The 13555-nt window shown below is 58.3% G+C and overlaps 1 protein-coding gene across 1 annotated transcript in view; it reads left to right on the forward strand.

The window, feature by feature from the left end:
- KNDC1 (kinase non-catalytic C-lobe domain containing 1) overlaps positions 1–13555 on the forward strand; it is a 65558-nt gene that overhangs the window by 36279 nt on the left and 15724 nt on the right. Inside the window, exons 12-17 of the mRNA XM_046651993.1 lie at positions 18–111; positions 731–890; positions 965–1653; positions 1999–2143; positions 3028–3128; positions 3906–4312. Of these exons, the coding sequence (XP_046507949.1) occupies positions 18–111; positions 731–890; positions 965–1653; positions 1999–2143; positions 3028–3128; positions 3906–4312 (1596 nt within the window). The remainder of the gene's footprint in view (positions 1–17; positions 112–730; positions 891–964; positions 1654–1998; positions 2144–3027; positions 3129–3905; positions 4313–13555) is intronic.

Raw genomic sequence — 13555 nt, forward strand, 5'->3', positions numbered from 1 at the left:
GTGTCCGTCTGTCCCAGGTTTACCAGGAGGAAGAGACCATCGGCCTCCAGAATGCTTTCTCAGTAGTTGAGCTGAACCCTAGCACGGCTCCCGCTCCTGGGCCCAGCTCAGGTGGGCCCCCAGGCCCTGCACCCCCGGCACGGTTGCCCCTGGTGCCGTCCCACCGGAGCAGCCTCTGGGAGTCCAGCCCTGAGTGGACATCTGGATGTCACCGGGACCCCCGACCTGCCCTCCCCTCTCTGCCTCTGCTTCATTTGAACTCCTGTCCCTCAGGCCTCGGCTGAAGTTCTCTCTCTCATCTCAGCCGGTGCCAGAGCAGGTGCCCTCCACCCCACGCCCCTCCAGCGTCCACACTGTGCCAACCCCCCCCAGTCCCCATCCCTTCCCCGTCTCCCTCCACAGAGCCCACAGGGTCCCGGCTTGGGGCACCCACTCTGTCCTGCAGCATGAAGAAGACCCTCCTCCACAGGCCGTGGGAGCCCCCGCGTATGGCTGGCTCTGCTGGCCTTGTCTGACACTCCAGCCCTCCCCCAGCACCAGCGTCCCCCTCCCTGCTCCCAGCCGCCTGGACTCAGGCCTCTCTCCCTGAGGTTGCGCTCTCCCCAGCCCTTGGAGATGGGTGGGAGGGGACGCCAGGCTAGGAGGGGCCACCGCGACCTTTAGAGGGAGACACTCCAGGGCGTCTGCAGCCAGCCCTGTCCCCACGCCCTCACCCTGAGTTTGTCCCCAGGCTTTGTGCGCATTGGTGACACCAGACTCATCGCCGTGCAGGGGCCAGTACCTGGTCAACCCTCCTGCTGTGAAGAGGGCATGATGCTGCCAGAGGCGTTCACCTCCACAGCCACACACTTTAAGCCCATCGTCTTGGCACCAGACGCAGGCGTGGCCAGGTGAGTACTCCCCACCCCCCAGAGCTGGTGGGGTCCGGAGCCCCTCTTGAGTGCTCTCCCCTCTCTCCCCGCAGGGACGCACTCTCCCTGTCCTCGGGGCCAGCCGAGAGACCCGAGGAGAAGAGAAGCCAACTGGACAGGGAGGGTGATGGGAAGCAGACTCCTGAGGCCCATGGAGTGGCTGCCAGCCTGAAGGCGCCTGAGCAGCAGGCACCTGGTCCCAGACCACAGGGAGCAGCCCCAGAGCCCCTCCAAGACTCAGCGCAGGGGGGCCCCTGCTCCTTACCGCTTTCCCCAGCCAGCCCACCGGAGGGGCTCTCATTGGCAAAGGCACAGATGCCACCCCCAGACAAAGGGCTGGATGAACTGGTCCTTCCTGGAGGCTCTTCCGGAGGCCTCGGGCCCGGCGCCCCAGAGTCCATTGCCCAGCATGGCCTGTGTCACCCTGCCAAGCCGCCCAGGAAGAAGGCCACTGAGGGCCCAGGCCAGAAGCCCGAGGACCCCCCACTAGCCCCACAAGGCCCCTCCCCAGCCACAGCAAGTCCAGACAGCCCCAGGGGCACCCCTATCATGGGGCGGGATGACCAGGGTCACCCCGAGCAGCCCCAGCCGTCTGGCCGAAAGCTCTGTGCATCCAATGTGGACACCTCACCCCTCCGGAAGAGGACAGGCTGCCTGTCGCTGCAAGAGGCCACGCGTCTCATCCAGGAGGAGTTCGCCTTCGACGGCTACCTGGACAACGGGCTGGAGGCTCTGATCATGGGTACCTGGGGAGCCCCAGAGAAGCCCCAAGACCAGGGAGAGGCCATGGGGGGCGCACAGTGCACTGAGGCAGGGTCAGTGTGAAGGGGACTTGGGGCCACCACCAGGAGGGGCCCCACTCACCTGTCCCTGCACAAACAGTGGGGGGGCGGCAGAGCTGAGCCCCCAGGGGCCGACCAGCAGCAAAGCCTCAAGATGGAAGAGGGTCTCAAAGCCGAGCCCCCCACACCTGGCTCCCCGCCCTGCCCCCCTCAGTTCCTGAGACCAGCCTGGGCTGTTTGGAGAGAGGGAACCCAGAAAAGTGCTGGCCCACTTGGTGACCTGCCCTGTCATTCTGTAAAACCAGGGGAATATATTTATGCCTTGAAAGACCTCACCTTCGCCACTTTCTGCGGTGCCATTTCCGAGAAGTTTTGTGACCTCTACTGGGGGGAGAAGTTGCTGCAGAATCTTTTCAAAGTTGTTAACGGGAGGACGTCGCCCCTTGAGAAGTGAGTTCTCCCCGCACTGTGGGCCAAGGCTCCCCCGACCCCGGGGTCTCTGTGGCCGGGTCCCCGGGACGCCCCTGCGTTCCCGCCCCTCCCAGACCCCGCTGTGTTCCTGGCCAACGGCTCAGCCTTCTCCCGCTGCCCCCCAGCCTCTAGCTCATTGCCCTCCTCAGGCAGGCCATCCGCTGGGGCCCCCTCGTTGGGCCCAGGGCCCGCCTGCCTCCAGAGCTTTCCCTTCAGGCACCAGGCAACTTTGGGCAGGAGGACAGGGCCGTGGAGTCTCACGGGCAGGAGGCACGTCTCCCTGCTCAGGGACCAGCTCCAGGAGACAAAGTGACCAGGAGCTTGGGGTCGGGGGAGGACGTCCCCGCAGGGAACAGCATCTGCCGCCCCGCTGTCCAGGCCAGTGCTGGGTGACAGCTCGCCCCCAGCATTAGAAGGTGGGGTGGCTATGGCAGCTTCCCTCTCCACCAGCCCCTGTGGCTCCCACCCCTTCACTGGCCATGCCCTGCTGCCCCCGATGCCTCCTGGTGTGGGGGGTGACCGGGCCAGACCCAGGCCTAGAGGGCCCGACACCCTCGCAACCCTGAGAAGGCTGTCTGGGGACCCCAAGACATCAAAGCCCAGAGAGCCCTCTGCCAAAGGGCCCCTCAGTTGTCCTGGGACGAGGATGCTCCACGCAGTCAGGCTGCCCCAGAAGGTGGGAAGTGAGAGGGCTCTGTGGTGTGTGTCCCGGGAGGTGCTTGGGGGCAGACCGCTGCGGGTCCCTCTTCACACCCCAAGGTGTTTACAGCAGGTAAGAGCTGGGGTCCCCGCTCAAGCCTGAGGGAAACCATGGTGTAGTGAGGGCCGAGGGGGCGCCTGCAGTGTCCTCGTTCTGATGGCAGTGCTTCGGAGGAGGCTGGGTCACAGCCTGAGGGCAGCAGCAGGACCAGAGCTCCGAGCAGCTTCTCACCGTCCGGCAAAAGGCCCTCCCTGCACAGAGCGGGTAAGACCCGTGGGCTCAAGGGAGAACTGTCCACGCGGCTTCACCGCCACCCTCGTGGCTGCACAGTTACAGGAAAGGTCCCCCCAGGTCCCCAGGGCAGGGCCCGTCCCCCCAGGGCTTCTGTCCTGTGAGGGGGACATGTCCCCACGCCCGCAGGAGCCCGGGTGGCCTTGGGCTGGGGGTGTGGTGGACGGGGCCGCCTTCTGCTTCCTGGAGTCACAGGACAGCAGCTTGGTGATGGCGGTTCAGATCTTTGCTTGTTTTCTGGAAATATGTGCCCCTGAAAGACCCTGAGGCTTCTGTTCCTCGATTGTTAGCCCAGGACTCTCAGATAACTGGAATCTCTGTAATTTCCCAAAATCTGGTCTGAGCAGGACATGGGTCAGGGGATCAGATTGCGTGGCCCTGGGAGCCAGCGGCAAGGACAGGCACCTGTCCCCCACCCTCTCTGCACATGCTTGTGCGGGAGGTTTAAGCAAAGGAGCATGCTCACACAGCTGCCACCTGCTCCCATCCTCTCCCCACCAAGGACTCTCTCTTTTGTATCCATCTATTTACAAACCATTCAAAGTTCCCACAAACTCCACCCTCGATTCCGTCCGTGTGGCAGCAGGGGATCTGAGGGACCCCCTCCTGGGAAAGAGCGCCCCCTCAGCCCTGAGGTCCCTTTGCAACCCCTCTAGAGCGGCTGTGGAGAAGCCTCGAGTCCCCGGCTCAGGACGAGTGGCTGCTGCATAAACAATGAGTGATGGGCTCTCTCCATGAACTTCTGTCCAGGGAAGGAGAAGCTGGCCTCTGGGCGCGTGGGCCGAGGCCCCTGCGCGCCCCCATCACTGTCCGACGTGGACTCAGATGAGCTCTCCCGGGGGAACTTTGAGGTGGGATTTCGGCCTCAGAAGTCTGTGAGAGCTCAGAGGGAGCGGCCGCCCGAGGCCGAGGATCGGCAGCAGGGGGGCGGCCCGGAGCCGGCCGGCGGAGCCTCGGACGCGGAGGCGGTGGCCCAGCTGCCCAAGCCAGAGGGGGCTGGCCCAGCCGTGAGCCCGGGACCAGCCGAGTTCCAGAGCGGCAGCCCAGGCTGGGGCAGCGCCTTCTACGAGGCCGAGTGCTTCGGCGCCGACGTCTGCAGCTACGTGGCGGAGCTGGCGCGGCAGAAGGCTGGCGGGGCCCCGGACGCCCAGAGCCCGGTGAGTGAGGGGCCTCTGTGCGCTGCTGGCGAGGGGCACTGCGCGGCAAAGCCCACGTTCAGGCCGGAGCTGCCATCACAGGCGATGTGGGCACAGTGTGCACGGAGCCCCTGCTGTGTCCCCGAGGGACGCCCACGCAGCCCAGTACCCTGTGTGTGCTTCTGTGGGGGCATTGTGCTCGCTGGCTTGTGTCCTCCGCGTTTGGGGCAGGAAATGGCCTTTCTCTCTATTAGCTGGGCACCTGGTTGCCAGGCACCAGATGCCGGGTCACCTCGTCCTGGCAACCACAGTCGGCCTCAGCCTTGTCTCTGGCCAGGGCGCCCTCCTCCCGGTCAGCCCTCCAGGCCCCTGTCCCTCAGGCAGCATCACTTTGAGATGAGAAAAAAACGCCAGAAGCTCCTGGCACATCGCAATCTGTCCAGGCCAGGCCCCGGGGTCAGCCTGGCCTTGCCTGGGCTTCTTTGGGGGCCAGTGCAGTCTGCGTGCTGTCCGGGGTCAGAGGCAGCCCAGGCTGATCCCTGGTCTGAGGGCCAGAGGAGGCCATAGACTTGAGAGTGGCCAGGCCTGGCCAGCCCCTGTGCAGGTCAGCCCCGCAGGGCTCTGGATGCAAGGTTGCTGCCCATGCCGTTGGGAACCCACCCTGCCATGACCAAGAGCCCCAGTCTGGGCTGCAGCCCCCACTCGGTGACCAGGAGCTCTCACCTGGACTGCAGCCCCCTAGCCAGTGACCAGGAGCTCCTACTTGGGCCTCAGCCTCACAGGCCGGGCCCCCCAGGGGCTCCATCAGTGGTTAGGAGTCTTGCTCCTGGTGCCTCTGCCTGGCCCCTCTTCTCTTACTCTCTCTGTCCTCCAAGCCACAAGCCTCAGGAGAGCGGTGTCTCCCCAGCCATTTCAGCACCATCTGAACCTTTCCTGGGTGTTTTTCTCTTGTTCGCCTCCTGCCACTGTCTAAACCTCACGTCATTACTCAGTCCCAGGCTAGAATGAGATCTGCACCAGCCTGCGTCCTGCGCACATGGGGCAGGGGCTGTGCTCTGTGGAATCACGCGGTTCCCTCTGGAGCAACGTGCTGCAGCCTCTGCGTGTGCAACCTCAGGCTCCCCAACCCTGGTGCACTGGAGGCTGCAAGGACTCGGGCCTCCCATGTGCCCTGGTGCCAAGAGGGCTTGCACAGCAGAGTCACCAGACGCCTGGCCCACATGTGCATGTCCAGCAGGGAGCACAGAGCTCCTCCCACCTCTCAGACCTCGTGGAAGCTGCATGTCACAGCCTCAGAGTCTGGGGCTCTGACCAGAGTGAGGGCGGCTTCCAGCCCCCAGCACGGGCCTGCCAGCTCCCCAGTCTCCTTCCTTCCTTCCACTTTGAGGAGCCTGCACTCCTCCATTCACTTCCCTTTCTTTATCGTGCCTTTGTGCACAGGGAAGCTCTCTCAGAACTGCCAAATGTTCTCGTTTTGGCAGCACTTGGCTCTCCGCCTGTGGTGGCCTTTCCTGAGAGTAGAAAGCGAGCCGAGGGGCAGAAAGTGCCAGCCCAGCCGTGTGCCATATCGTCCTCCTGCCGTCACGGGAACTGAGGCTCAGGAGCTTAAGGGGCTTGTACAGCAGGTGGGGGGCGAGAGGGGGCAGCAGTGCATGGGGCCATGGCTCATGACAGCCCCAAAACCAGCTCAGACCTTGTAACTGAGTGTGGAACAGGTCCCTCCAAAAACTGGCTGTCCTGGTAGGGGATGCTGAGGCATCTGGGGTCTTCCCTGGCAGGAAAAGCATCCTTGGACGGCGAGTGTTTCTGTGAGGTGGTCACAGAGCAGCGGAGAACAACACAGTCTACCTAAATATGCATTCACACATGTCCCAGTGCTGTCCTCCGACAGGGCCCAGGAGCAGGGGCACCCAGGACAACTCTCATGTGAGATCTCAGCTCCAGCACCATCTCCAGCCAAAGGCACCAGGGCTCCTGGGGGAAACCACTAGCCCTGGGATGGGTGCCAGGAATGCCCCAGACAAGCCAGGAGCACATCTAGTGCCAGAGAGTGTGGAGATGACCAGAACACGTGATGGGGTGTTAGAGGTCACAGGAACCAACTGAGGAGCTCCCGATGGCCGAGGTGGAGCAGTTTGAGCAACGAAAGCAGCAGCACAGGACTGGATTCTCTCTCCAAGTGTGAAGCAAGGACCCTCACGTCCATGCTGATGTGGGCGGGGTTAAAAAGGGAGTGATGATTTCGCAGAAATAGAGAGACCTGTCCTAAAATTCCCGTGAAATGTCAAGAAAGCCTGAATAGCCAAAACAATCTTAAGAAAGTAGGATAAAGTTGGAGAACTCACACTTCTGATTTCAGAACTTACTGCAAAGCCACAGTAATCAAAACAATGTGGTACCAGCATAAAGACAGACACATAGACCGTGGAATAGAATCGAGAGCCCAGAAATCCACTCTTGCACACACGGGGAGATGATTTCTGACAAGAGCACCAAGACCATAGAACAAACGTGCTGGGAAAACCGGACGTCCACACGCAACGCAACGAGGATGGACTCCTAACTTACACCATTTTCAAAAATTCACTATAAAGTAAAAAACCTAAACATACGTGCTAACACTGTACAACTCTTAGAAGAAAGCATAGGGGGAAAAGCTTCATGCCATCCAGTCTGGCTGTGATTTCTTAGATGCGACACCGAAAGCGCAGACAACAAAAGTGAAAATAGAGAAAGTGAACTTGATCAAAATTAAAACCTTTTGTGTATCAAAGGACACTATCAACGAGTGAAAAGGCAGCTCACAAACAGGAGAAAATATTTGCAAGTCGTGTATCTGAGAAAGGTTTAATATCCATAATATAGAGAGAATGCCTAAAACTCAACAACAAAAAACAGCCCGACTAAAGAAGGATGAAGTACATGAGTAGACCTCTCTCCAGAGAAGACATCCACACGGCCACAGTGCGCAGGAAGACTCGGCATCATTGGTCATCAGGGAAAAATCACAATGACAATAAGGTACCGCCTCACACCCATTAGGATGGCTATTATAAAAATTTTTTAAAAAACAGAAAATAACAAGTGTTGGTGAGGATGTGGAGAAATTGGAACGTTTGTGCACTGTTGGTGGGAATAAAAATGTGCAGCCACTGTGGAAAACAGGATGACAGTTCCTCAAAAAATTAAATGTAGAACTACCATGTAAGCCAGCAACTCCACTTTAGGATATATACCCCAAAAGAATGGAAAGCAGGGATTCAAACAGACATTTGCATGCCTGTATTCAAAGCTGCATCATTCACAGTAGCCAAGAGGCAGAAGCAACCCCAGTGTGTATCCACAGATGAATGGATGAAGAAAATGCAGAATATACACGTGGTGGAATATTATTCAGCCTTCAAAAAGGACATTCTGCCACAGGCTGCAACATGGATAGACCTTGAAGAGATTGTGCTAAGTGAAATAAGTCAGACACGGAAGGACAAATACTATGACTCCACTTACATGAGGTCCATCAAGGAGTCAAGTCCATAGCGCCAGAAAGTAGATGTTGGGCCCCAGGAGCTGATGGAGGGGGATGGGAAGTTAGTGTTTAGTGGGGACAGAGTTTCAGTTTGAAAAGTTGAAACAGTCCTGGAGACGGATGCTGGTGATGGCCGCACGACGACGTGAATGCACTTGGTGCCGCTGACCTGCACAATGGGAAATGGTTATAATGGTAAACTTTATGTTATGTATATCTTGTCACAATAAAAATATTTAAAAATAAAAATATAAAAATGAATTGAGGGGCCGGCCCTGTGGCCGAGTGGTTAAGGTCACGCGCTCCACTTCAGCGGCCCAGGGTTTCTCCAGTTCGCATCCTGGGCGCGGACATGGTACCGCTCAACAGGCCATGCTGAGGTGGCATCCCACATGCCACAACTAGAAGGACCCACAACTATGTATACAACTATGTACCGGGGGGCTTTGGGGAGAAGAAGAAAAACAAGATTGGCAACAGACGTTAGCTCAGGTGCCAATCGTTAAAAAAAAAGAGAGAGAATTGAGCAGGAAAAAGAGGGGAGGGCTGAGCATTGGTCTTGGGGACTGCAGAGTGGAACTCGAGCTTGCATGTGCCATTTCAGTTGACTCTAAGTAGATGGAGAAGAGAGTCGGGGGGCGGCATCCTGTTGGGCTTCCTTTGCCTCCCCAACTCCGAGGCTGGGCGTCCACACCATCCCACCTGCAGCCCCATTCGGTCACGCTGACCTCAGCTGGACCACGAGATGGGAGCCCTGCTGACCTCGGCCCAGCGAGTGGTGGGGACCAGGGGTGCCCCTGTCCCCCAGGAATGGAGGACACGACCTTTCAGAGGCAGCTCGCTGCGCCCCCACGGACTTCCTAACGGCTTCATCCCAACAATTGCGGGGAAGGTGGGATGCTGGGAGTCCAGGAGTGTCCTCTGATGTCACAGGTCACTCTCTGATATCACAGGGCACGTCCTCTGGTGTCACAGGCTATGTCCTCTGATGTCACAGTCCATGCCCTCTGATGTCACAGGTCACATCCTCTGACATCAGAGATCATCCCCTGATGTCACAGTTATGCTCGCTGGCAGCAGTCACGTCCTCGTGGTCAGGCAGCCACATTTCCAGCCAGGTGTTATACTCAGGGCGGTGGAGGGGGCGTGTCCTCTAGGAAACTCAGTGTGGTGTCTGCAGGTTCCCTGCGCAGTGCCAGGTGTGGGCTTATGGGACCCTTTCCTCCATCCTGTGCTGTCCTCGGAGTGTTGGTCCCTTGGAGGGAGACATACCCACTGTGAACCCCAGGTCACCCCTGCGTTGCACCTAGATGTGGCCTGGGAGACCAGCTCAGACTAGAAGACCGTGGGGGCTGTCCTCATTGGGATGTGATCCCGAGGTTGGGACGAGGTTCCCTGGGCTTCCCGTCTCTGAAATGTGGGCTAGGCCCCAGATGAGTCAGCCCCAGCAAGGGCGCTGGGGCCACACCTGGTCCCACCGTCACGCTGCGGGCAGCTCCTGTGGAGGTCGATCTGGTGGTTTGGGGGAAGCACTGTGGGGCGGCCGACCAGGAGTGACCTTGTTTTTCCCTTTGTCCCTGCTCACCCGGGAAGATGTCTCTCCTGGAGCCTGAGTGCAGGCGGGTGAGTGTCCTGTGCTCTGCATCCGAGGTAGGGGGTCGGGGGGTACCCGCCTGGGGCCACAGCTTCATGTTTCTCTCCGAAAACCCACCGTGTCTGTTTTGAACCAGGAACCTCATAAAAATGGAAGGCATTAAACAACCAGTGAACACGTTTCCACATTTGCTACCCACAAGAGCACACGTGTGACAGGCCAGGCACTGTGCCAGCGGAGCCGCTGGAGGGCAGATGTGTTTTCTCTGTTCCTCATGGTCTGTGAGCAGCGGCTGTCCACCCAGCGTGTGCTGATTGTGTGCCTGCCGTGGCCGTGGACCGTGGCTATGTTTCCGCGTGCCCAGCACTGTGGACACCACCAAGGCTGGGAAGCCGGCATGGGCCAGCCTCTGACCTCCCAGTCCGCGTGCTTCCTTTTGCTTCGCCTGCCGTGAAAACAGGCTTTGCTTTCAGTATTTAGGTGAATGGCACTGATTTCAGTTCATCCCTCTTTTTCTTTCTTTGTCTACAATTTCTGATTTTTCCAATTTCCTTCTGATTATTGTTTTCTTTGTCTGCTCCCCAAAATTGCTCAGCCCTCGGGTCCGTGTAAATCCAGTAGCCACTATGCATAAATCGTGCCCCAGATCATTCACATTTATTTCTCTGACTGATGCTGCTTTAACTCTGTGAAAGATCCCTGGCCCGGTTAGGCCAGGAGTCGCACCTGAACTCCAGCGCTCCTCAGTGTTTTGTTTGGACCTAGGGCCCAGGAAGCCTGTGGTCCATGTTTGCTTGGGCTTATGTGGGGATGGCCGTGGGCGTGATGCCCAGCTCGCACGCTTTCTTCTCCATTGTCTCGTGTGTTGTGTGAATTTTAGTTCACATAGGTTTATCTTTAAAATCAGTCAAAACAGTCCTTTTCAAAGAATTGGTATGTAGTCCAGTAACGTGAGACGTGTTGCTGACGAGCTTCAGACCCAATTTCATATACTGGAGTCATCAAGACACTGACCCAGAACGAGGGTTCGAGCTGTATTCGACTCAGTGGCAGGCACTTCCCAATGGCCTCGATGCCCACAAACTCTCCGCCGGGGGTTTGTCGACGTCAGCAGGCACATGGAGGTGGCCTCCGAGGGTGCTCTCCCCACTGCTGTCCCGGGCCTCGAAGGAAGGAGGAGAGCCTAGGGGCACAGGGCTCCGGGCCGTCCAGTCCCTCTCCAGGCTTTGGGGAATGTCAGCCAGTCTCACGGCCATCGTTCTCGGAAAGCCAGGATCACAGAGAGGTGTGAGGCTGCGGAGACCCTCAGGTCTCACTCAAACAGACGTCCAGACAGCAGAGGATGAGTCCTGCTGTGGACACAGCTCTGCGGGGCCTCTGCATTTACTGTGGGTCTCGACCTGCACCATCTTCCAGAACCATCTTCCATGACGGAATGTTCCGGATCTGTGCAGTCCATGGGGCTCCCCCAGCCGTGTGTAGCTACTGAGCACTAGAAGTGTGGCCCATGTGACAGAGGAACTGACTTTTCTGTTTCATTTTAACACTAGAGACACCACACATGGCTAGTGACTCCCCTGTCCAGTGCTGCCCCCAGCCCCCCGGGGGCTCATTCTTCCTGCTCCGGGAGCTGGTGGCTGGGGTCTGGCAGCTGTCAAGTGGGGGAACCGGATTTGGACCCAGGCTGGGTACCAGAGCCCATGCTCTTCTCAAAACACTGTCCCAGGAAAGTGGTGTCTCAGAGCTTTGGGCAGCTCGTAGCGCCTCGCGTGGAAATCTCCATGTGGTCTGAGTCGACTTTCTCTGTTTGTCTCCTTGGAGACAGCCTGCCCGTGCTCCCGATCTGTGACATCCTCCCCCTGCACTTTGCACATGGCTGAGCTGGAGGAGGAGCCAGAGGTCTTGAGGGACCTGGTTTAACAACCGAGATTTAACAGAGGGACGTGGTTTTGTGCTCATTCTGCACCACCTCCCCCACCGCTGCCCTGGCCTGGAGGTGCTGACCCTCTGTGGGCTGTAGACCATCTGTGTGGCTGTCTACTACTGTGTTGCTAGAATACCAGTGCATGGAAGAAGACGGCCACCTGAAACACGTTTTCAGGAAAATCACCCGTTAGAGGGGCCGGCCTGGTGGCATAGCAGTTGGGTTCACACACTCCGCTTTGGTGGCCCGGTGTTCACCAGCTCGGATCCCTGGCGCAGACCTAGCACCCCTTAGCAGGCCATGGTGAGGCAGGTGTCCCACATATAAAATAGAGAAGGATGGGCACGGATGTTAGCTCAGGGCTGATCTTCCTCAAAAAAAAAAAAAAGATCACAAGTTAGAGGGGATTCAAATGTTTAAATAAAAATACCACCCGCATTTTTAATTTTGCAAAATTGTCCAGAAATAAATGCTATCAACAAGGCAAAGTCCTTGTCAGAGGGTGATGACCTTAGGGGAACGCGTGTTTGATCTGAGCTGGTTAACCTCCCTAGAGGCAGGCCAGGGCGCACTGGCTTTCACACGAACACTCCTGTCTGTGTGGCCACTTCGCCACCTCAAACCCCCTAAACAGGAAGTCCTTTCCCAGGAGCCTGAGCTGTCCCTGGACCCGCGCCTGCCCCCTCCTCTGGCCCCTGGCCCCCAGCCCAGCCCCTTGCTGTGGCCTGCTCCACACCCTGTCCTCCTGCTGCAGGAAGAGCCAACCTCAGTCACAGCTGAAGACCCACTGGAACTCAAGGCCCAGCTTACAGGGGTCCCAGGCTTCCCAGACCCCTTGCTGCCCCAGAATCACTCCCTGCTCAGCCCTGGGCTGGGGGGCAGGGCACAGGTAGGCTAGGCTGTGTGCATCCTCTCCACGCTGAAGGGAGGGCGTGTCTGGGTTCTAGTAGTTTCTAACACTCGTTGCCCCGGCAGGTGCTGACCTCGGAGCTTTCCTCCCTGCTCTGTGTGAGGGGAGAACCAGAGCTGCCTCCATGGGACCGAGGGGGAGATTGGGGCGGTTCCTGCACCCACGAGGCAGGCTTGTGGTCTCTCCTGGGAGCCTGCGGCATCCTCTTCCTGGAAACACAAATGAAGTCCCAGAAAGAGCAGATACTGGGCACACGAAGCAGAACCCAGGGAGCCTCAGCTCCCCTGCAGCCTCAGGGTCTCAGGTCCCCCTTTCCTCGTGTAGACATGACTCAGCGAAGCCCCCATTGTGTTCAGTATTCTGGACAGAAGCCCTGCATGGGCTGCAGGGCCCAGACTCAGCTTCTCGCCATCTGTGGGAAGGGTCCGCAGGTCCAGAATCTCACTGAGCACAGAGCAGCCAGGCGGCTGCACCTGTAGGTCCGCATGGTGTGCTCCAGGGGCAGGGCTGTCTGGGGTGTGTTCAAGCTTGGTGATAACAGCAGAGCCGTCCACAGGGGCACAGGATGCAGTGGTGTGTATGCTGTGCGTGGCTGCAGAGCACAGGGGTCCCAGGGTACTGGCTGCATGGTGATGCTGGGGGCCATGGAGGGACCTCACCGGACCACTTGTGCTCATCGCAGAGAGGGGAGGACAGGACGGACAGCTGCTGCTTGCCAAGTGGACCCCGCCCTGGGGTGCCTGGAGAAGGGCAGGCTCTGTGGGGATGGGACGAGGCAGGGACAGAGCCAGGGGATGGGGACAGGTCTAAGCCCCACTCCTCACTCCTCCCCGACTTCTAGTCCTGGGGCACTGCTGGGGGCCTGGCATCTTAGGGGGGCGTTTCGTAATGGTGACATGCCACCAGTTGTCTGATGTTCTTTTGGTTTGGGGGGTTTTTTTGAGGAATAATGTCACTGAGCTAACATCTATGCCAATCTTCCTCTATTTTATGTGGGATGCCACCACTTCATGGCTTAACAAGCAGTGCTAGGTCCATTCCCAGGATCTAAAATGTGAACCCCGGACTGCCAAAGCAGAGCCCGCGAACTTAACCGCTACACCACGGGGCCGGCTCCCTGGCCTCGTTTTTTCACATGGGTCTTCGAATCTACTTCCAAATACCAATTTACTGAGATATTTATTTATCTTTGTGCCTCGGTTCCTTGTTTCCTTCTTAGAAACAAAACTGGGTTTCTGATCCCAGCTCTCACGCACAGATGTTCTTTCTGTTGCTGCCGAAGGTTTTCCTCTGAAGCGCTCCTTGTGAGC

Source organism: Equus quagga, chromosome 2 (assembly GCF_021613505.1).
Source record: "Equus quagga isolate Etosha38 chromosome 2, UCLA_HA_Equagga_1.0, whole genome shotgun sequence".
Lineage (NCBI taxonomy): Eukaryota > Metazoa > Chordata > Mammalia > Perissodactyla > Equidae > Equus > Equus quagga.